Source organism: Crocuta crocuta, unplaced genomic scaffold (genome assembly GCF_008692635.1).
Source record: "Crocuta crocuta isolate KB4526 unplaced genomic scaffold, BGI_CrCroc_1.0 scaffold266, whole genome shotgun sequence".
Classification (NCBI taxonomy): domain Eukaryota; kingdom Metazoa; phylum Chordata; class Mammalia; order Carnivora; family Hyaenidae; genus Crocuta; species Crocuta crocuta.
The window spans coordinates 3,138,753-3,161,057 of record NW_027531005.1 but is presented as its reverse complement, the minus strand read 5'-3'; the positions used below and the strand labels follow the sequence as shown (position 1 = coordinate 3,161,057).

Genomic DNA, 22,305 nt, shown 5'->3' with positions numbered 1-22,305 from the left:
AAATAGAAAATGTTTATTAGGTTAGGGACAGAAAGTTTATAAACCAGCAAATTGAAAAGCCTGTGATCTTTGTCTAGATAACCCCTTTTGCCATGAAAAAAGAAATGATTTTCTGAAAGCACATGTATAATTTTAACAATTTAGTTACATATTTAGAAAATTCAAATATTTCAAGAGGAACAAAATAAAAACCGAAGACTTTTCTCCACATTCATCTCTTTCCTGAAATGATACTTCTGTTAAGTGTCATTTGTTTCCTTGAGGAAAATAGAAACTACATTTGAGTATGTGTGAACGTATGATCTTTAAANATTGAAAAGCCTGTGATCTTTGTCTAGATAACCCCTTTTGCCATGAAAAAAGAAATGATTTTCTGAAAGCACATGTATAATTTTAACAATTTAGTTACATATTTAGAAAATTCAAATATTTCAAGAGGAACAAAATAAAAACCGAAGACTTTTCTCTGCATTCATCTCTTTCCTGAAATGAATACTTCTGTTAAGTGTCATTTGTTTCCTTGAGGAAAATAGAAACTACATTTGAGTATGTGTGAACGTATGATCTTTAAACAAGAATATATATTCTTTAATATTTTTCTTTTTTTAATGTTCATTTATTTTGAGAGAGTGAGAGATACAGAGAGAGACAGAACGTGCATGCGTGCCCTTGTGAGTGGGGGAGGGGCAGAGAGACAGGGAGAGCAAGAGAGAATTCCAAGCGGGCTCTGAGACAGTACAGAGCCCAGTGCAGGGCTTGATCTCATGAACCATGAGATCATGACCTGAGCCGAAACCAGGAGTTGGACACTTACCCATCTGAGCCACCCAGGTGCCCCTATTCTTTAATATTTAATATATAGTATTGTTTATGAAGTTCTATGTATTTAAAGGAATAGTCATTAAAATTATTCTTTTTTTAAATGTTTTTATTTATTTCTGAGAGAGAGACAGCATGAACAGGGGAAGGTCAGAGAGAGAGGGAGACACAGAATCTGAAACAGGCTCCAGGCTCTGAGCTAGCTGTCAGCACAGACCCCGACGCGGGGCCTCAACCTACGAACTGTGAGACCATGACCTGAGCCGAAGTCGGATGCTTACCCAACTGAGCCACCCAGGTGCCCCTGTATTATATATTCTTAAAACAAATGGGACCATACTCTGTATATGTTTGAACCTTTGTTCGTTGGCTCGTTTTTCCCCGATTTTGGAGGTCTCTTCTAACAAGACATATTGATCTATTCAATCTTTTAAGTGGCGATGTAGCATTCTGTCACATGGCACACCATAATCTATTTAATTGATGGTCCCTTTCCCACCTGTTTTGTAACTCTTAAGTGTTTTTTTTTTTTTTTTTGTCTTCTGTTAAGAATGCATTGCAGTGAGCCTTCACGTACCTCTGGGAGCATACCCATGGTGTAAAATCATGGCAGCCTCGGTGGATTAGCTGCATCTGAGTATATGCACATTTTGTATTTTGACAGAGTCAAATGTCCTCTGGGAAGATGGTCATTCGGACCCCCACAAGGGGTATAGTAGCGTACCTGTTTTCCAGGCCCCGGCCAGGAACTGGATATCTTTGATGGCTGTCTTTATTAACTCTGTTGTGAGTAAGAGGGGAGTATTTGTCTCCCTGTCATTTAGTTGCATGTTGTAGTTGGATCTATGTGGATAATATGTGTTTTGCAAATATTTTTCCCGGTCTGTGGCTTGTCGTTCTCTTGACAGAGTCTTTCCCAGAGCAGAAGTTTATAATTTTCTTCAAGTGCAGCTCATCAGTGACTTCTGTTGTGGGTCATGTCTTTGGTGTTGTATCTAAAAAGTCTGTGCTGGGTCACCTGGGTGGCTCAGTTGGCTAAGCATTTGACTCTTGGCTTCCGCTCAGGTCATGATCTCACGGCTTGTGAGATTGAGCTCGGCTTCGGGATTCGTGTTGACACTGTGATCCTGTTTCGGATTCTCTGTCTCTGTCTCTCTTTCTCTTTGCCTCTCCCCTGTGTGCACATGTACACATACATGTCTTCTCTCAAATAAACCATAAAAAGTCTGTGCCATATCCAAGATCATCTAAATTTTCTCCAGTATTAACTTCTTGGAGTTTTATATTTTGTCTTATATTTAGGACTGTTATCTGGAATGAGTTAATTTTTGTGAAGGCTATAAAATCTGTGTCTACGTCTTTTTTTTTTTTTTGCATGTAGATGTTCAGTTCCAGTACCATTTGTTGAAAAGGTGATCTTTTTTCTCCACTGTTGGACACATGTGGGATCTTCAACATTCCGTGCCTTTTGTTCTCTTCCTGTGCACACTTGTCATTGCAACTCTCCCCGTTTTCCTTTATAAAAATTGTATCACAAAAGCTGATTTAAAAAAAGTCATAAAAAAAATCCAACAATCTAATTTCCCAAACATTACCCATTTTCTTTTTAAGGTTTTTGCGTGGATCCTGTGTAGGTACATTCAGAGGTTTAACACTTGTAATTATAGTAAACTTAATTTTTTTCTTTAGCATAACAAAATTTTTTCGTACTGCTATATAGTCTTTGTAATTACACGTTAAAAAATGTATTTAATGTTTATTTTTGAGAGAGACAGAGTGTGAGTGGAGACAGAAAGAGAGGGAGACAGAATCCGAAGCAGGCTTCAGGCTCTGAGCTGTCAGCCCAGAGCCCAATGCAGGGTCTGAACCCACGAACAGCGAGATCATGCCCTGAGCCGAAGTGCGATGCTCAACCGACTGAGCCACCCAAGTGCCCTTGTAATTATACAGTTTTAAGTGGGGGAATTAAAAAATATAGAAAATCACAGAGAAGAAAAATATAAACTCTCATATTCTCTTTACCCAGAATTAAAAACTATTAAGAAATTTGCTGAGGCATAGGAGCACGTGTACCCCAATGTTCATAGCAGCACTCTCCACAATAGCTAAAACATGGAAAGAGCCTAAGTGTCCATCAACAGATGAATGGATCAAGAAGATGTGGTTTATCTATACCATGGAATACTACATGGCAATGAGAAACAATGAAATCTGGCCATGTGTAGCAACATGGATGGACCTTGAGGGTGTTATGCTGAGCGAAATAAGTCAGGCAGAGAAGGACAAATACCATATGTTTGCACGTATAGGAGGATTAGGAGGAACTTGACGGAGGAACAAGGGGGAGAAGAAGGGCGGAAATGGTGGGGGAAAGGGAGAGAGGCAAACCATGAGAGACTCTTGAATGCTGACAAAAACTGAGGACTGATGGATGTGGGGGGGAGGGGGGAGGGGCATGGAGGAGGACACTTGTGGGGATGAGCACTGAGTGTTATGTGGAAACTAATTTGACAATAAACTATTTGTAAAAAAAAAAAAAAAAAGAAATTTGCTTCCAGTTTTTAAAAATCGTTATAAAAATAATGCACATTCATTACAAAGAATTCAGTGGAAATGCAGAATGATGGACGATGAAAATTATTCCAAACTTTATTGTTTGTAAATTATTATTATTTTTTTAAATTTTTTTTTAATGTTTTACTTATTTCTAGGAGAGAGAGAGACAGAATGAGCAGGGTAGGGTCAGAGAGAGAGGGAGTCACAGACGGAAACAGGCTCCAGGCTCTGAGCTGGCAGTCAGCACAGAGTCCGACGCGGGGCCCGAACGCACAAACCGCGAGATCATGACCTAAGCGAAAGTCGGACGCTTTACCGACTAAGCCACCCAGGCGCCCCTATTATTTGTAAATTATTAACCATCGTTGATATAAGCAGTATCTAATTGCAGACATCCCTCTGCCTCTGTGTGTGTGAGTGTGTGAAATGTTGGATGTATAGATAGAAATAATTTTTTAAATATAGGATCTTACTCCATATGATGACTTGTATGCTCACTTTGTCTCCCTTTTTGGGGTATACATACATAGAGTATGTATATTAAGTCTGCAGCTTGATGAATTTTAACTTGTGTAACCACTGCCCACATCAACATAGAGGCGAACATTTTGAGCATCCTTGTCCATTTCTTTCCAGTTCATATTTTGTGTGAGGGTATCCTGTTATTCCAGCATCATTTGTTTAAAAGATTATGCTTTCTTCACTGAATTTCTTTTGAACCTCTGTCAAAAATCATTTGACCAGCATGGGTCTATTTCTTGATTCTCTAGTCATTCAGCTGTTTATCTTAATAACATTACTACACAGCAGCCACACAGTCTTTTTTTTTTAAAGAGAAAGAGTACGAGCAGGGGGAAGAGAGAGGGAGGGAGGGAGGGAAGGGGGGGGAGAGAGAATCTTAAGTAGGCTTCACACTCAGTGCAGAGCCTGATGTCGGGCTTGATCCCATGTCCCTGGGATCATGACCTGAGCTAAAATCAGGAGTCAGCTGCTTAACAAACTGAGTCACCCAGGTGTCCCTACAAAGCCTTGATTGTTGCTTTTATAAGTCATGTAGACAGTGTATGTTCTCCAACTGTATTCTAATTTTTAATAAAAGTTTTTGCTGCTATTCTAGGTCCTTTGCATTTCTGTATGAATTTTATTTTTTTCCATATCAATTTTTGAATTAGCTAGTCAATTTCTACAATAAAAACATGCTGGGATTTGGGATGGGATTGCATTGAATGTACAGATTAATATGGGAGAATTGACATCTTAGCCATACTGAGTGGTCTTATCTCTGAACAGGTAGATCTCTTCATTTAGTTAATGTCTCTCAGCAGTTTTTAAACAATTTATTTTTTTTAAAATTTTTTAATGTTTTCATTTATTTCTAGGAGAGAGAGAGAGAGAGACAGTGTGAGCAGGGGAGGGTCAGAGAGAGAGGGAGTCACAGACTGAAACAGGCTCCAGGCTCTGAGCTGGCTGTCAGCACAGAGCCCGAGGCAGGGCTCGAACCCACGAACCGCGAGATCATGACCTAAGCGAAAGTCGGACGCTTTACCGACTAAGCCACCCAGGCACCCCTCTCTCAGCAGTTTTTAAATGGATTTCAGTGTGTAAGTTTTACATATATATTGGTCAGATTTATCTTAGTACTTTAGGCCACTTCTGTGTTTACACACCCAGTCTTTTTTTTTTTCTTGGTGTGTGTGTGTTTTGTATAGTTTCTGTTCTTATGTCTTCAAGTTCATTCATCTTTTCTGCAATTTCCAATCTGTTGTTAATCCTTTGTGATGTAATTTTTATAAGATTGTAGTTATGAGCTCTAGAAGTTTGATTTGGGTTTTTTAAGAAAAAAATCACTAATAGCTTTCTTTACATGTTCAGTCTTTCCTATAGCTTCTATGGAATACAGGTGTAACACTTTTAATGTTCTTTATTCATTTTGTCATCTGTGTCATTTTTGGGTTAGTTTCAGTTGATTACTACTTGTCCCCCCCTTTGAATACATTCTTACATACCTTTTGGATACTACATACTGTGATTTTTACCTTTTTGGGTACTGGTAGTGGATGTCTTTGTTTTCCTGTAAAAATTCCCGAGTTTTGTTCTGGGACGTGGTTAAGTTACTTGGAAACTGTGGTCCTTTCAGGTCTTATTTTAAGTTGTGCTCATTCGGAGCAGAGCAACATTTGGTGTAGTACCAGTTTTGTGTTACTGCTGTGGCAAAATCCTTTTGAATACAACATCCAGTACTCTGTGAATCATGAGATTTTTCACTCTGTGTGTGATTTCAGATACTTGTGTCCACTAATCTTTACTGGTGGTTCTTTTCCTGGCCTTGGGTTGTTTCTTTTTATGCATGCGCGGATGATAGCAGAAGCTTTGTAAGGGAGCCCTTCTCCAGGTCTGCAGAGTGCTCTGTGCAGTTCTCTTTCCTCTCTGTCACCAGCCCTGCAAACTCCAACTGCCTTCAGGTTTAAGATTTCAAAATCAGGTTCTTTTGGTGCTGGTGGTTGTTACTTTCACATGCTCAGGTAAATTTATTCCCTGTTATTTCATCTCGACCAGAAGTGGAATACCATCAGGGCTTCATATTTTGAAAAATATCCCTAAAGGTTGATTTTCATTGGTCTGATTTCATTAGCTGTGTATGCCCAGAGAGGAAGAATAGTAATCAGATGTGCTGTCTGAAGGTACAGCAGCAGAGTGAAATGCATATCTCAGCCCTAATGACCTCTCTGATTTTGTAATATGTTGCTGAGTGTTTAATTAAGCAGCTAAAAACTTTCACTTCATATAATATTTTTCCAGGAACTTTCCCTTCAGGACTCCTAGAAATGCTTTGGAACTATTTTGCATCTGTTTACGTACATTTTTTTGTTTGGTTTAATACCTGTGATAGTATTCGCCCTAGCCTGAGCTCTCACTGGTAATTGGTTTTCTTTGGGTGGCATAGCCTTTAGATTATTTTTGTTGTTGGTGGTTTTGTTTTGCTTTTTGTTTTTGCTTGCATTTGGGGTTTGCAATCTGTGCTTGAGTTTTTTCAGTTTGCAATGGTGGGCTGTTCCCTATCATCATCTACTCTGCTGCTTACATTTTTAACTGCTTTTCAAACCATGAAATGAGTTCTGGTCTTTTTAGTAGCCAGTCCTTGATGTGTTGGAAATTTTGCCTTGAAAAGCATGGGAACTACCCTTTAATAGGAAGGTTCTTGTGTACCATTTGACATGGTAGGCAAACTTAGAGTTCTAAGTTCCTTCGGAGAAACTTTTTTGACGTTTATTGTTTTAAAAGTTTTTATAAAGCCTTTGCAAAAAATAAAGTAGCACATAGGTCAAAGAGTGTCTTTCCGTTTAAAATTTGGTGCCTATCATTGTGCTAAATATTATGGGAGATGTCATTTTATACCCAAAAATAGCATTTGAGTGCTTTTTAGAAAGTCAGAATCTCAAAAAAAAAAAAAAAAAAAAAGACTCTTAGTCACCAGCTATACACCTGGGCAGACCCTCCAGCTTAACAAGATCAGCAGGTGTTTTGAATGCAAGTTGGAGTTTGGGTAGCCTTTAGGACGTAATTTAGACGTAATTTAGCATTAACTTTTTGAAGCTGAGACAGTAGTATCTTGGCTATGTTTACAAAAATGTTCTTAATTTAAGTAACAGAACGATTGAGCACAGAAAAAGACAGACAAAAATACTCCACAGACTTCTAACTATGGAGAACAAACTGGTAAGTTGCCACAGAGGAGGTGAGTGGGAGGATGGGTGAACTAGGTGAAGGGGATTAAGAGTACATTCATTGTCATGAGCACGGAGTGATGTATAGACTTGTGGAATCACTGTATTATACACCGGAAACCAATATAACACTATGTAAATTCTACTGGAATTAAGAATATTGTCTTTTAATTTTGAGAGATACATACTGAAATAGATACCAGTAAAAATACCATGTCTAGTATTTGCTTTGAAACAATGAGGGGGGTGAGGGTTGAAGTTAAGGTATAACAGGATTGGGATGTGTTGCCAGTTGTTGAAGCTGGGTTATTTGAGGAGTCTTTCTTGATTTTTGTACGTGTTTGAAAATTTCCATGAAAATGTGTGGGTGTGTTTATAGGTATGTACTGGGGAGAGGAAGGGAGGGACATTACAAGGGTCTGTGGACAAATCTAAGAAATACGACATACTCTTCATGTCTAGTCCACCCAGCTTCTGCCCTCCCTCCCTTGCACATAACATGTTAACGTCTCCTGGATGCCTGTAGTTAAGAAACCTGCTTTATTTGGTGTAATCTGGAATTTTTGAGATCACCTAGTACCATGCAACACCTACTTTTATCTTCTAAAATGTGATTGCTGAGGAACTGGCCAGAATCTCCACATTAGGAAGTAGCCTACACCCTCAAAGTGACCAAATGCTGTAATGTGTTATAGTGACAGAAACATTCCACTGGGGGGTGAAAAATAAGATCTCTGTGGAGAAGCCTGTTGGGAGGGCGTGGAACTTTAAGCTGAAGTGAGAAAAGAGGTATGTTGGTTAAGTGAGGGTAGGGGGTGGATTTTAAATGGACTCTGTCAATCCTGGACTCAGTTTTATGCTTTAGTGAGGCTGATTTTATTTAATTTTAGATAATGGCCTTCTCTGTTGGCTATAAGATTTAGAGCTTTTGGTCCCCAGAAGTATTTTGTATAACCGAGTTAATTGAAATATTGAAAAACTGCATGTGTTGGGTGTAGTAATTGGCCCTAAGTGCTGTCTGAAGCAAGACACCAGTGAATTTTCAATTGACTTTAAAGCAGAAATTGTTTGCTGTCACTTGATATTAAATGAATCTTTGTAGTGAATTAAGGGATGTTGTTTTTATGCATCAGAAAAGTTTTTCAGAGGGACTTGTCATCATGAATTGCTATCAGTTGGGATGGGATTATCTTGTATTTTGTGGGATCTAATAAGACATAATTAAGAAACAAGCCGTCGCAGTGTATAATTGAGTATAATAAAATCGGATTAAAAAGTAATGTAGATTCAGTTATGCTTTGAATGAAGCCATATCTTATGTGATTATATAGTGATACACATCTCAAACATTTAATGTGTGATTTTTTTTCCCATGCAAACTCAGAATTATGAGGGTGTCTCTCTTTTTTTGTAATTTATTGGAAGCATTTATAGATGATTCATCATATACAAAGTGCTCTGCTTAGTAGAATAGGCTTTGAAGACCACTTCTCAAGTAGTCAGTGTTTATATTCTTGATCTCTTCTCTTCCTCTTTAGTTTGGACTTATACTCGACTCATATGTAGAACTGTCTTTAGTTCCCCGGCTGACATCTTAGGTCAGGCATTTCTTGGGTTGGCTGTTTCATGCTTTAAAGGAAAAGAAAATCTTACTCTCACACTTTAGTGCAACCTAAATGTTTTTGTTTAAAAGCAGTTTGGGAAAGAAAATAGGATTCAAGAATGTCTGCTCTAGGCTTTTTTTTTTTTTCCCCCTGTCTTGGGATCAGTAACCAAAAGGAATATTCTAGAAGGCTCAATAAGCTAATAGTTTTCTTTTTCCTAGTTGGAGTGAGGGTCTGAAACTAGTTAATCCTTGTGTATTTGGTTTTAAAAATACTCATTTTTTGCCTTGTGACAATGGGTTGTTCTATTTTTAAATAAAGAGACCCCTTGTCTGGTGCTGTTTCCATTATGTGATTAAAAAAAAAATCTATTAGAATTGTCCTGACAGGAGTGAAGGGGTACTGGTTGAGGGGTTCAGGTGCCTCATCAGTAAAAAGTACAGGGGCTCAGAGACCTCTGGTTTCTCTAAGAGGCCTTCTCTGAGTATTTCCCAGGAAGGGTATCACAGAGATTTGATTCCTCCTATAGATTGTTCTTTGAACAGCTATAGCTTCCTGATAAGTGACTTTTTTGGATATGTGGGACCTTGTGATTAGTTTTTCTGAGTTGTTTGAAGGGATTTACATCAATTATTTTGTTAATTTTCATTATTCCTGGAGGAGAGGTCACTGGACACCAACAAGGAATGCCCTTAGTAAACACGTAAGCGTATTAACTGTTTTCAGATAGCAAGACTTAATGCTAATTATTCTGCAGGGGTCGCCAGAATTTGGGTGTATTATGTTAAATATTGCTTATAGCAGGTTAATTAATTATCTGAGGCTGTATTACGCAGTTAATTCTTGAGGATTTGCTGAGAATCTGTGTTGCTGTGGCTAAGGAGTATGACCGATAACATCTGCCTTGAGATTTTAGCCAACCAAAATAACACTGCCTGTGTTGTATACGGTGGTGTCTAAGTCTGCTGCAGCTGCCACAACAAAACACAGACTGAGTGGCTTCAACAGAAATTTATTTTCTCAGAGTTTTGGAGACTAGAAGTCAGGTGGAAGAGCTACCAATCAGGGTTGGCTATCTCATTAAGGCCCCATCCATATGACCTCCCTTAGACACCCTAATCTCCAAAGAGTCACATTGGGGGTTAGTGCTTCAATATAAATTTGGTAGTGGTAGGGGGTATGTCTCAATTCAGTCTTTAATAGCTGTCACTCTGGGGACTCTTTTATTACTTTGTTAAAATTCCCTAAAAGGCTTCCAGAGTGATAGTCTGTTATCACCTGTAGGTGGTCTTGAGGCTCAGGCTAGAGTCCTGGGCAGGCCATTAATTTTTCACAATTGGTTGTCAACCTTTCTACTTGCTTTTGTGGCTTATAATATTTCATAGCCCCCTACTAACCCTCTAATACCAAATACTTGTACTGTTGATGCTCTTCAAAGAACTGCTCTCTGGTCAGTTTGCACTATCAAAGGGCTTTCTGAGAGGAGGAAATTAATGAAACATGGTTTGATCCATTTCATCCTGTAAATTTCCCAGATTCTATCCTCAGATTAAAATGGATCATTGGAAATCTTCATGTTTGGACTGTGTTCACGGTCACAATCTCTAGGTCTGAGTTGTGTTTTAATGTTCTGTTCTTGAAGGAATTTAGAAGAAATGACCATATAAAAATTTATTGTCTTTACAATGTGGTTGAAGACATTGTTCACTTATTGTATATTGTATTCCTTGTTGCTTTTTTTTTTTTAAGTTTTTATCTACTTATTTTGAGAGAGAGAAATAACAGAAAGAGGGAGACAGAGAATACCAAGCAGGCTTTGCACTGTCAGTACAGAGCCTGAAGTGGGGGTTGATCTCATGAACTGTGAGATCATGACCTGAGCCGATATTAAGAGTCAAATGCTTAACCAACTGATCCACCCAGGTGCCCCTCTTCCTTGTTGTTTTAAGTGAAAGATTTCTTTTAGAATTTAGGACTAGCTTAAAGTTTGCTTCCTCAGCAAAGGAACTGGAATCTATATTTTTGATAATGAGAATTATTTAACTAGCTACATTTCGCTTTGTGCATAGCTAGGAACCTCAGAGTTAGATTGAGGGCTGATTTCATATCAACTGTGTTTGTTCAGGTATGACCTGCATACTTGTGTTCTACATTTATATGGCACTGTTTTGTCCTGTATTTCCTTAATTTGTTCTGCCTTCTCATTTGTTTTATCTAGATTCTTGTAAAAATGATCTCTGGTCTTTTTTGGAAGAGGTTGGATAGAAGTAAAATGAAACTTGAAATATTATTGAATATTTGCCATTCAATATTCACTATTAAATACTGGTTGAGGGGTACCTGGGTGACTCATTTGATTAAGTCTGGCTCTTGATTCTAGCTCAGATCATGATCTCACGGCTTGTGAGGCTCTGTGTTAGACATGGAGTCAGCTTAAGAGTTTCTCTCTCTGCCCCTCCACTCCACGCATGTGCACGCACAAGCTCTTTCTTGCTCAGGAAAAAAAAAAAAAAGAAAAAAAAGAATACCGGTTGAAAGTTACCATTTTTAAAAAAATTTTATTTAACATTTATTCATTTTTGAGAGACAGAGTGTGAATGGGGGAGGGACAGAGAGAGAAGAATACGCGGAATCTGAAGCAGGCTCTAGGTTCTGAGCTGTCAGCACAGAGCCCGATGCAGGGCTCGAACTCACTGATGGTGAGATCATGACCTGAGCTCAAGTCAGATGCTTAACCAACTGAGCCATCCAGGTGCCCCTCATTTTTTTTGTTTTAATTTTTTTTAGTAATCTCTACACCCAACATTGGGCTCGTTCATGACCCTGAGATCAAGAGCCACTTGCTCTTAAGTCAACTGAATGAGCCAGGCACCCCGAAAGCTGTCCTCCTTTGTTTGGGTGCTAATTCCCAGGTGGCATCAAAGAACACTTTTAGAGTAAGAGTCCACAGAACTGTCCCTGATCTGGCTCCCGCCTTCTTACCTGATCTCATGTCTGTCACTGTCCCCTTCCTTGCTTCTCTGAAGCCACATGGACTTGCCTGCCATTCCTTGTCCCTGGAACAGACCAGACGTTCCCTGCTTCAGGGCCTGTGCACCTTCCGTTCTCTCTGGAATCTGCTTCACCAGATATTCAAATGCCGTCTCTGTCTGAGCGGTTCTCTGGCCTCCTCCTGCCGTGCTTCTGTGTTTTCCATAGCTGCTGCTTCCTGGGCTGTGTGTATGCTGTATTCCTCTTGGATCGCCCGCTTCTCCTGCTAGGGCATGAGCTTCCTGAAGGAGGGATCAGTTTTATTCACCTGCCAAGTAGTAGGTGTTTAATCATTATTCGTTGAATGACCAAATGAACTAAATAGGGTCGCTGTAACTATTATTCATCTTTTCCTAGAGATTTTTGAACAGGCCTTTCTTTGCAGGAGATAATTTAGTAGCAGTTGTTTCTTACGGCTAGGAACTGCCCTCCCTGACCCCTTCAGATCCTGCCTGCTCCTGCTGCTCATTATTTAGCTTTTCCTGAGCCCTTGTAATGTGCCAGGCACCATAAGAATATAAAGAAAAGGTCTGACCTCAGTTTGTGAATAAATATCTTCAGCAACTTTTGAATGGGGGAGGCTTTGGGCTAACAGTGTTGTGATTTACAGACAATGTATTTGGTTCCTAATAATGTCTCGGCCCACACATCAATGGCACTTTTTATTTTGCCAAGCATGTTCCCATACTTTACCAATCACATCCACCCGGCGAGGCAGGTACTCTTGCTATCTTGTCTGTTTGATGAGGGAAGAAACCCCCGGAAGTTAGGTGACCTGCCCAAGGTCAAAGAGCTTGAAAGTTGTAAATGCCTCATGGTTGACATATATGAAGAAAAGAGTAAAAACTTCTGATATGTTCCAAACATTAGTGTTTTTGATTTGTGGTTCTTTTTTGCATCCTTTCATTTTTTTTTTGATTGAAGGTTATTGTTTCTCTTGAGTGATGGGTACCTTTGGGTGACTAACCTTATTTTCATAGGTGCACTTTTTCTTTTACTTGATCTTACTTTTGTCTTTCTTAAGAGTCGTAGCGACTTTTGTGTGCTTTCCCCCTGTCTGGACTCCATTACTCTATTATAAAGTCCCAAGTGAAGGCAAAATTGCTCCACGGAAGGAGTCAGTGATGGTGACTAGTTATTTTCCTTTCAAAACACTTTACTGGCCAGATGGAAATACAGAAGCTGGTATACAAAGAGGAAACTGACAAATTCAGTTTTAGATCTGCAGCTATTTAGCTTCGGTTTAATGTACCTGTGTCAGGCTTACTTAGAGGCAATGGCTATGAATTTGCTAGAACCGTATAGTACGTGTCCCTACTACGTGCTGTTAACAGTAGCTTAACATTTGTACTGTGGTCTTTTGAGCCTGTTAGGTAATAGATTCTTTCATAGGGATTAATTAGTCATGGTTAGAGATGTAATTCATCATGCAAAATGCCAGAGCTGTCTTAGTGAAAAATTCTTGGTGATCCAGAAATGTCTCTGTGTCTGGCTTAAGTAGAATTTAGTGTATGCTTTTGTGTTCCTCCGTGAACCTGGCAATAGTTTGTAAATCATAATGGTTTTGAGATAAGAGTGGGGTGAAAAAATCTAAAGAGCGATTCACTAACATGAATGCATCTTGGTGTGGCAACTTCAAATCATTTCCTCTCCGCTTATGTCTTTAAGCTCATACTTCTTGTTCAGACTCAAGACCGTTAGAGCACTTAGCAGCTTTTTTAGTACTGTATGCATCTTTACCCATCCATTCATCTCTTCACGTGTGAGCTGTAGCTTGATTAGGAGCTGAAGGCACAAGAAGTAGGAGTCATAAAGTGCAATGTGGAAAAGGCATGGGCTTTGAAGTCACGTATACCTAGCTTGAAGTCTGGTTCTGATGTTAGCTGTGGGTGCGGGAGCAAGTTACTTTACCTCCTTATTCCTCTGACTCCTTATCTGTAAAAAGGGTGGTGATACCATCTCACCAGACTGTTTTTAGTATTGTCTTAGATTATGTGTGCAAAATAACCATGTAAATAATATCCTGTGTTCACTTTCATCTGCCCTTTCCCAAGTGTATGTACATTTCTGTGTTGTGTTTAAAAATTTTCCAAGTAGGTGAATGAGAGCTGGCTTGTCAGTGCTTAGTGTTAGAGGGATCTTGGACAATTTTTGGACCCAGTATTTACAAAACTGCATGTAGTTTTAGGCCTTATTATTAGAAATATAGTACCCATATTAGAGGATATGAAAACCTTCTCCTGGGGTGCCTGGGTGGCTCAGTCAGTTAAGTGTCCCACTCCTGCTTTCGGCTCAGGTCATGATCTCATGGTTCGTGAGTTCGAGCCCCGCATCGGGCTCTCCACTGGCAGTGTGGAGCCTGCTTGGGATTTTCTGTCTCCCACTCTCTCTGCCCCTCCCCTGCTCATACTTTCTGTCTCTCTCAAAAGAAATAAATTAAACTTAAAAAAAAAAAAGTAACCAAACACCTCTTCCAATTTGGATTGGTCACAGCATATTAGGAGTATTGTGTTCAGTTCTAGTACCACATCCTGAGAGGCAGGATAGGGAAGCTTTTAAGGGCCAGACTGCTCAGGTTTAAGGACTGGCTCTGCTACTTAAAAAAAACAACAACCCACAAAAAAACCCTTCTGTGCCTCCAACTGACAACTGTTTTCCTATCTGTAAAAAGAGGGGGTAAGAATGGCACCTACCTCCTAGGGTTGTTGTCAGGAATAAATGAATTCCTATGTGGAAACCACTTCGATTACTGCTGAGCGTACAGTAAGCTCTCTGTGAATGTTCGCTGTTTTTGCAGGGACTTCAGAGGAAATCTACAAGGATGGTGGGCTGTGCGGGAGCCATGTTGTGGGAGAAACGGTGGAAGTGGTTAGAGATGTTTAACCCGAGAGAGAAGTACTGAGAGCCCTTTGCCATGGAAAGAGATTGTATGAAAGAGGGAATAGACTTCTGTAACCGCAAGAAGGTGGAACTCAGATCAGTGGGTAGAAATCATCAAGAGGCTGATTTTATTTTAATGAAAGGCTTTGTAACAAGGAGAGCTGTTAAGAGTTGCAGTGAATGGCTTTGTGAGCTGGCCGAGCTGCGTCCATCGCCCAGAGGCTTGTCAGGAGGCTGGGGAGAGGTCCCCGACCTGGCTGGCGAGGTGACCTCGTTGGCAGGTGTTCTCTCCCACCCTGCTATCAGTTCAGGTCAAATGACTGGCTTCAAGGAAGGTAATTCCACACTGAAATTTGCTGGGTTTTGGTAGCAGGCCTGGAAATGTTCTCTGTAGAATTCTAGTCTGCTTTTATGGTCTATCGTTCCTTCATTGTGCAGATGCTTATTGTGGGAGACATTGTATTTCCCTTCTCATTTGGCAGAAAAGAAAACAGAGGTTGGAAATACCGCCCACTATTGCTTGACACCATGCAACCTTTGAAGGCACCCAGTGAATGACGTTTCATTATTTTGGGCGGCCATTTTCCTTGTGTTGTTTCTGAAGCTTTCTTTAAAAAAATTAAAAAAAAAAAAATCATTGTTCATTTCTGAGAGAGAGAGAGAGTGAGAGAGCGTGCGTGCATGAGTGGGGGAGGGGCAGAGAGAGAAGGAGACACAGAATCTGAAGCAGGCTCCAGGCTCTAAGCTGTCAGCACAGAGCCCACATGGGGCTTAAACTCACAAACCTACAAGATCATGACCTGAGTTGAAGTCAGCTGCTTCCCTGACTGAGCTACCCAGGTGCTCCTGTTTCTGAAGTTCTTATGAGGAAAACACTGAGCGCCCTGTGTTTGAGAATGTCTTTGTCAAGGATGTTTATTTGGGTGTTTCTTCCCTTTAGAAGAATGGGAAGGCATGTTTACTGTCCCGTCCCGTATATAAGATGTAGTTTTCTAAGCTCAGGGTTCCTCTCTAGTCACTCACAGCATATACAGGCACGCATTTGGGTCCGGTGGCCTACCCATCATGGGACTTGGGGCGTGGTGGTGGGGGCCTGCTGCAGATACGCTGGGGCCCCTGCTTCTTGCTGTGCCGTGAATGACAAAGCCCTTTGCTTCTGACCCACAAGTTTGGTGTCTTCTAGCAGCACCGTGAAACTCTGGCTGGCTACCTTGTTAGCCTGTGGATAGGATAAAATCTCCGACTGTTCACAGTGGTTGACGGCAAAGAGGAGTAAGGTGAGCCAGAGAGGTTAAATCCCACGGCCAGTGCCGAATGATCTACTGTGTTGGGGGTGATGGAATTTGAACCTGTGCCTCCAAAGGATATCCTTTCCATGACCTTGTGGGACACTGCTCTTGGCCTTATTGCCATCACTGCTGCTCCTGGGATGGTGATTGCCAGCAACAGCCACCGCCACTTGTTGAGTGCTGGTGACTTGCCAGCCGTTGCTGTGTCTCCTTTACTTCTCACCAGCAGCCCTCCAAGGAAGGTATCCTTACTGTCTGCGTTTTGTAAGTGAGCAAAATGAGATGCTACGACCAAGGTCACATGGGCAGTAGATGGTGGAGCCAGGATTCAAAAGGTAGAGGGGGGATAACAAGAGCCTCCCCCCCCCAAGGGCTTAGGAGGGTTAAACATACGTTCCATGAGGTACGTAGCATTGCTGGTTTCTGGCCTCTGTAATAAGTCTTTCTAAATATCTGTGGCTATTATTATGGTTATTATTAACCTTGCTGCCTTTTTTTCTATCTCTAATTAAAAAAAAAAACCAACTTTAGTTTTGGTCTCTCTTGCTGACTAAAGGCAAAATGTCATTCAGCCCAGTTTACATTAAGAGGATGAATATGAAAGGGGCGCAAACCTGGCACAGGCTATTTCCTTATACAAATATTTTCTTTAAAAATGAAAATAGGAGCTAAAACCCCCTATAGACCCAATTTACTTTTAATCTTCATTTTAGTAACCCTTTCCATCTCATAAATAACTCTTAATGTGACGGTAATGTGTTACAGTGACAGCTGGTCCCGGGGAAGGTGTCCTCTCTGGACCTGACATTTTCTTTCATGGTAATTCTCCTAGTTAATGTAAACATCATGAAATGTTTGGCACGTTTCCTTCCACAAATGGTGGTGGAGAGGAAATCAAAGCATTGTAAAGATGGCAAGCTGGTCCAGGGTAGCTCTGACAAATCCACGGCCGTTTGCCGTCATAAGGGGGAGTGAGAGGTAAACACCTAGGAACTCTTCCCTTTGGGACAGTTGATAAATTGAAGGCCTTTTCTGATTGTGCTTTACGTTAGATTAACAGCCTGGGAGGCTTCAGATTTAAAGAGCAAAGTTATGTATCATAGAAACAATAGGAAGACATGCTTAGCTCCCTGTACCTGCATATTACAAGTGATATTGGTAGCTGCATCTTTGAAACCATATTCCTCCTACGTTCTCCACTCTGATTCATGTTATTAGTTAAATACTTGTGCAGGACTTGCTACCTGAAAGCTACCTTGGAGGTCTGTGGTCTGATGTAGGATCACCAGTTGACAGAGGAGAACACAGGATCTGGTAGGATACAGGCCTTCCTTCAAGTCTTGGGGTTCCTACTACGTTGCTTTCCTGAGCACCACAACCCTAGANTGGCATCCCTAACACATTTACGCAATTCATTTTAGAGGTTAGATTGATGTCAAAGACTGGCCTGCTGAATCTCTGTCTAAATTGAAAAAGAAGTTTTATATATTATGTGGCTCATGAATTAAGATCTCTTGCTCTAAATGACAGTTGGGGGAAAAAACTGTTGTACAGTATTTTGCTTGCGAATATCTGGAAGTAGATATGTGATTGATTCACTGACAGACCATCTCTGAAAGCAGTTCTAATGATGGACTTATAATTGATTGCATCCATCATTGAGAGCCTAAACTACCCCCTTCCTAAATTAAAGATAAATGAAATAAGCTATGCTGAAAGTAGAAGCTGACAAATCTGAGGGAATTTAATGAAACTCTAAAGTACCACAGCCAACAGATAAGAAAAAAGGATTTCTTTGTTGCTGATTATAACACTAAATAAAAAAAAAATTATCCAAAAAAGATAATAAAAGAAACAAAGATCTGTGGCCCATGTATCAAACCAAGTTATTGAAAGGTTTTTAATAAGTTTATCTATCTCATCCTCTGGTTATTGTTGATTCCTATCAATCTCGTTAGTGCTGTTGGAAGAATAGTAAATATAGGGATTGTCTCCTAGTGTAGCTTATATTATTCCTGTTGTAACATACTTTAGAATTGATATGACCTTATTTCCGGGCTGCTGGAGGCTCTGTGCCAAATTTAGCTCATTTAAATGAGCTACTTGGAATGTCGTTCCTCAGTGTATAAGTAATTTTATCAGTTAGTACACTTAGTTTTATATAAAAGACGAGTTGAGAGTGACTTAAATAGTGGGTATTTGTTATTTCCCCAAACAAGAAGCCCTGAGGTAAGGCAGTAGTGGGGGTTGGCTGCTTTGGTGGCCCAGTGATGTCACAGCAGTAGCCGCGCATTGCTCTTGGCTTTCCCTGCCGTGGTTGTAAGGAGTGTGAAATATTGGAGTATCATAGCTTTGTGTAACGATATCCAGTGTTGGGAAAAGGGACCTGCTTCCTGTTAATCTTGTGAGAAAACTTCTCCTAGAAGTCCTTAGGTCTCATTGGTTGGATTTGCCACCATAAGGCCAATGGAATTACTGGGATTCACTCAAGCGATCAAGACCTGCCCAGACTCTTGGAGAGTTCATGCTGCCTCTTAACAGATTAAAATTGGTGTGCGAAGGAAAGGTGAAAGCCTCCTTGGATAGGCAACCAACAAATCCACTTAGATGGGCTACTGAAATTGCTATGAAAGTGGTTTCATGTGTTCTGTTAGTAACTTGTTTTCATTTCTTTCCTAGTTAGTGAGATGACTGTGCTAGCATATTAACTCCTCTTTTACTTTTTTGCTTTTAAATGAATTTTTAAAAAATGCTTGTTTATTTTTGAGAGAGAGAGAGAGAGAGAGAGCGCACGCAAGCGCATGCCAGCTGGGAAGTGGCAGAGAGAGAGGGGGAGGCAGAGGATCCGAAACAGGTTCTATGCTGACAGCACAGAACCAGATGCAGGGCTTAAACTCAAGAACAACAAGATCATGACCTGAGCTGAAAGCAAGAGTCAGATGCTTAACAGACTAAGAGACCCAGACGCCCCCAGGTTTGCTTTTAAATTTGATTCAGCTTGCTATGGTCTCTGTCTTTGCCAGGACTCTGTCTACCAGTGATGATGTTGAAGACCGAGAAAATGAGAAGGGCCGTCTTGAAGAAGCCTATGAGAAATGTGACCGCGACCTAGATGAGTTGATTGTACAGCACTACACCGAGTTGACGACAGCCATTCGCACATACCAGAGCATCACAGAGCGCATCACCAACTCCCGAAATAAAATAAAGCAGGTGAGCCTCCTTCCCTCCCGTCATTGTCACACCTACCGTAGGGAGCTTGTCGAGGTGCTGTGGTGGTGGTGGTGAATGGCCTCAGTGAGCGATTCATCACAACACTTTTCAGGAGTTTTGCAAGTGTCTGGAAAGCCTGGCCACAGAGGATCACAGAGGGCATCCAGGCTTGCCTCTTCCCGATGTCTTACCCTTGGCTTCTGCTCCTTCTCCTTGCCGTGTGAGATGGTGTGGAGGAGGCGGCCTCACCATGAGGTCACCGAAGGGCCTCTTACTATTAGAGGCTCCCATTTCTATGGATCAAATGTATGTCATCTGGTCCTGTCCTGTGTGTGTGTGTGTGTGTGTGTGTGTGTGTGTGTTGCTGTAGCAGTTGAAAATTTTTTTGAAATTTTGGCTTTCTGTGTGTCCCCTCATTTGAAACTGGTTGTGATTTCTGTGTGGTCATTGTACATTCTTGGTATGATTTGGAGAAGAAAACCTAACTTACAGATTATTCAAACATGTATTTATGGACATTGGCATTCTTGACTATCCTTCCTTTACTAGTGATGGACATGTATTAACTTACATTTTGTCATTTTCTTGTATTTTGCAGCAATTTCTTTTTCACTCTTTGTTTCTTCCTCCCTGTCTTTGTACTTCTTGCCCCTTTTCTCTCCCTGCCCGTCTCCTTCCTTTTGTGGTAGGTCCTTGAAAAACTCTTGGTTCCCGGCTACCATGTCTTTACAGCCTAAAGGATAAAGTGGGCTCATAAGGGGCATTTTTATATTTGGCCTGAGGGATGAACTGACATTTAGGTGCTGTCACATCGTCATATGGTTTTGGCTGTGTGTTTTGAGGGTTGCTCCTTTAATACCTTTTAGTACCACTCTGAGGGCAGTAATTGCTACCACTTAGCGCTGCTTCTTTGCCAAGCATTACTGTTTCTCACTCCACAGATTTAGGGTGTAAACGCTGGTCCCCCTAACTCTAAGGTCCTTGCTGCTGATTTTCAGATATCTTTTAAGCAGTAACCTGCCTTTTTGAAATGAGCTGCCTTGTGGAACCCCGATATGCTAATTGCTTCTTGTTTGGTGTAGGGGTGAAGGATGCAGAGCCTCATGCTTGACCCCCTNATTTGCAGTGCGCTGCCTGTGCTGTTGGTTGGTTAGGGAGTTCCTGCACTGTGCCTGCTTCCAGCTTCCCTGTGTTTTCTTTTCTGTCTTCTAGGCCTTATGTTATGATTTTCTAGGCAGATACATAAGTTATTTTTCTAAGAATGCTGTTGATACATGAGTTTCAGCCTCTAAGAGTACCGGTTGAGCACCAGTAAGCTCTTAACCTTTTTTGGAGCAATTTGTTGGCCTCTTTACATTGTCAAATTAACTAGGCATTTTCAAAAGGAACACACTAATTCTTAGCCTTTACAGATGGTGGTTTCATCCCATGGATATGTGTGAAACCACGTAAAGCTGTAGATCAGTTTAAAGTAAACTGTAGTCCATTTTGACCCAATATACTAAGCTCAAGAGGAGTCAGAAAATGAACGTATAGTGCTGCTGACCTTCTGGCTTTGCCCTGGGGAATCACAGGAAGGGTGAGGTTTGGTAATTCTGTTTTCTGATTCATTTGCTTGGCTGAAAGGACTTTGTCGTAATGTCAAGGGAAGCACTGTAGTAGTTTCTGCCTTGACCCCTTCTCACTTGGAGTCGATAGCCTCTTTGCCTAGAGAGTGTTGGCTCCTATTGAAAAAGAGTCTCATCTTGATCATTTCATATTTATTTTAGTAGCCACAGTCTGTTCACCATCCTCATTTTTTAAGTAAGCTGTAATTTTGAGCAAAAGAAAAAAAAAGAAAACTTTGTGTTTATTACATCAGTTGTCAAAGTAAATGTCATATAATTCTATTCTGAATTAGCTTCAGTATTGGGAAGAGAAAGGGCTAAAGCTCTTTTCCAAAAAGCCTCTAGCAGTTGATAAATAAGAGCAGAAAAATGTTGGGGGGAAAATCATAAATGAATTTGTTTCTATTGTATAATTCGACAGTTTTGTACTGTGAAAGTCCATTTCTTATCACCAAGGAAACCCTGATGTTTTCTTACTAATCTTTCCCTGTCATTTTTGGTTTTTAATTGTACTTTGGATTGTATACAAAATCTAGGTGTGTATAGGTAAGTGTATTTTTAAAGTAAAAATGGAGATGATTGGATAATCATGGAGATACATGATTTCAGACCCAGGAAGATACTGAGAATGTATGGATGTGAGTGGAAATTTTCTTTCTGCTGTCTGCCAAAAGCATGTAATGAGGATTCATTTAACACATATCTGTTGAATGCTAGCTGTGTGCCTGGTTCTGGTTTAACTGCTGGGGTTACACCAGTGCAAAACACTTGTGCCTATACTCATGGAACTTACACGCTATGGCAGGAGACAGAAAAAGAAAGTGGCTGATATTTCACAACATTGATTTAATCTCTGTATGAAGTGACTGTTTGGTGCTGAGCATTGCTCGAGGCTCTGGGGTCTAGAGGTGAATAAAACAAATTTCTGTCCTGGTGGAGTTTACATTCCAGTCAAGGGAGACCCACTATAAATCAGTAAGATGCGGTCTAACAGATGGTAAGAAGTGCTTCACCTAAGAACCCAGAAGCAAGGAAGGGAGAAGAGCGAGTTGTTGCTTCGGTGGCCTGGTCAGGCAGAGCTGACTGAGGTTACATGTGAGCCACACCTGCAGGAATTGAGGGAGTCAGGAGAAGTGCTGTAGGAAGAATGAACGGCAGGGACAGAAAGGTCCAGAAGCAAGAATGTGATTGGAATTTGGGGGAAGCAGTGAGGAGGCCAGTGGGGCTGAAGCAGAATGGGGTGGGGAGAGGGGAGAATGGCTGGAGAGGGAGGGAGAGGGAGAGAGAGCTGGTGGGTAGGTCAGTGTAGTGGGTCAGGTCATGTGGGGTTTTGGTGACTGTAAGGACTTTGTTCATAACTCTTGACAGTGACAGGAAATCACTGTAATACAAGGTTTTGAACAAAAAATGGCATAATGTAACTAACATTTTTAAAAGGCTAGCTGCTCTACTGAGAGTAGATTTTAGTGGGGACCAAGGCAGATAGATGAAGGTGTTTATATTCATGCTTTTAAAGCTTGAGAACACAGAGCTGTTTACATTTCCCACTATGCTAATAGTTTCATATATGGATTTATATTGG

At 40.7% G+C, this 22,305-nt stretch overlaps 1 protein-coding gene across 3 annotated transcripts in view; it reads left to right on the top strand.

The window, feature by feature from the left end:
* EXOC4 (exocyst complex component 4) overlaps nt 1-22,305 on the top strand; it is a 752,773-nt gene that overhangs the window by 5,799 nt on the left and 724,669 nt on the right. For all 3 annotated transcript variants that reach the window (XM_077770716.1, XM_077770717.1, XM_077770718.1), the window contains exon 2: nt 18,927-19,116. In XM_077770716.1, coding sequence (XP_077626842.1) covers nt 18,927-19,116 — 190 coding nt within the window. The remainder of the gene's footprint in view (nt 1-18,926; nt 19,117-22,305) is intronic.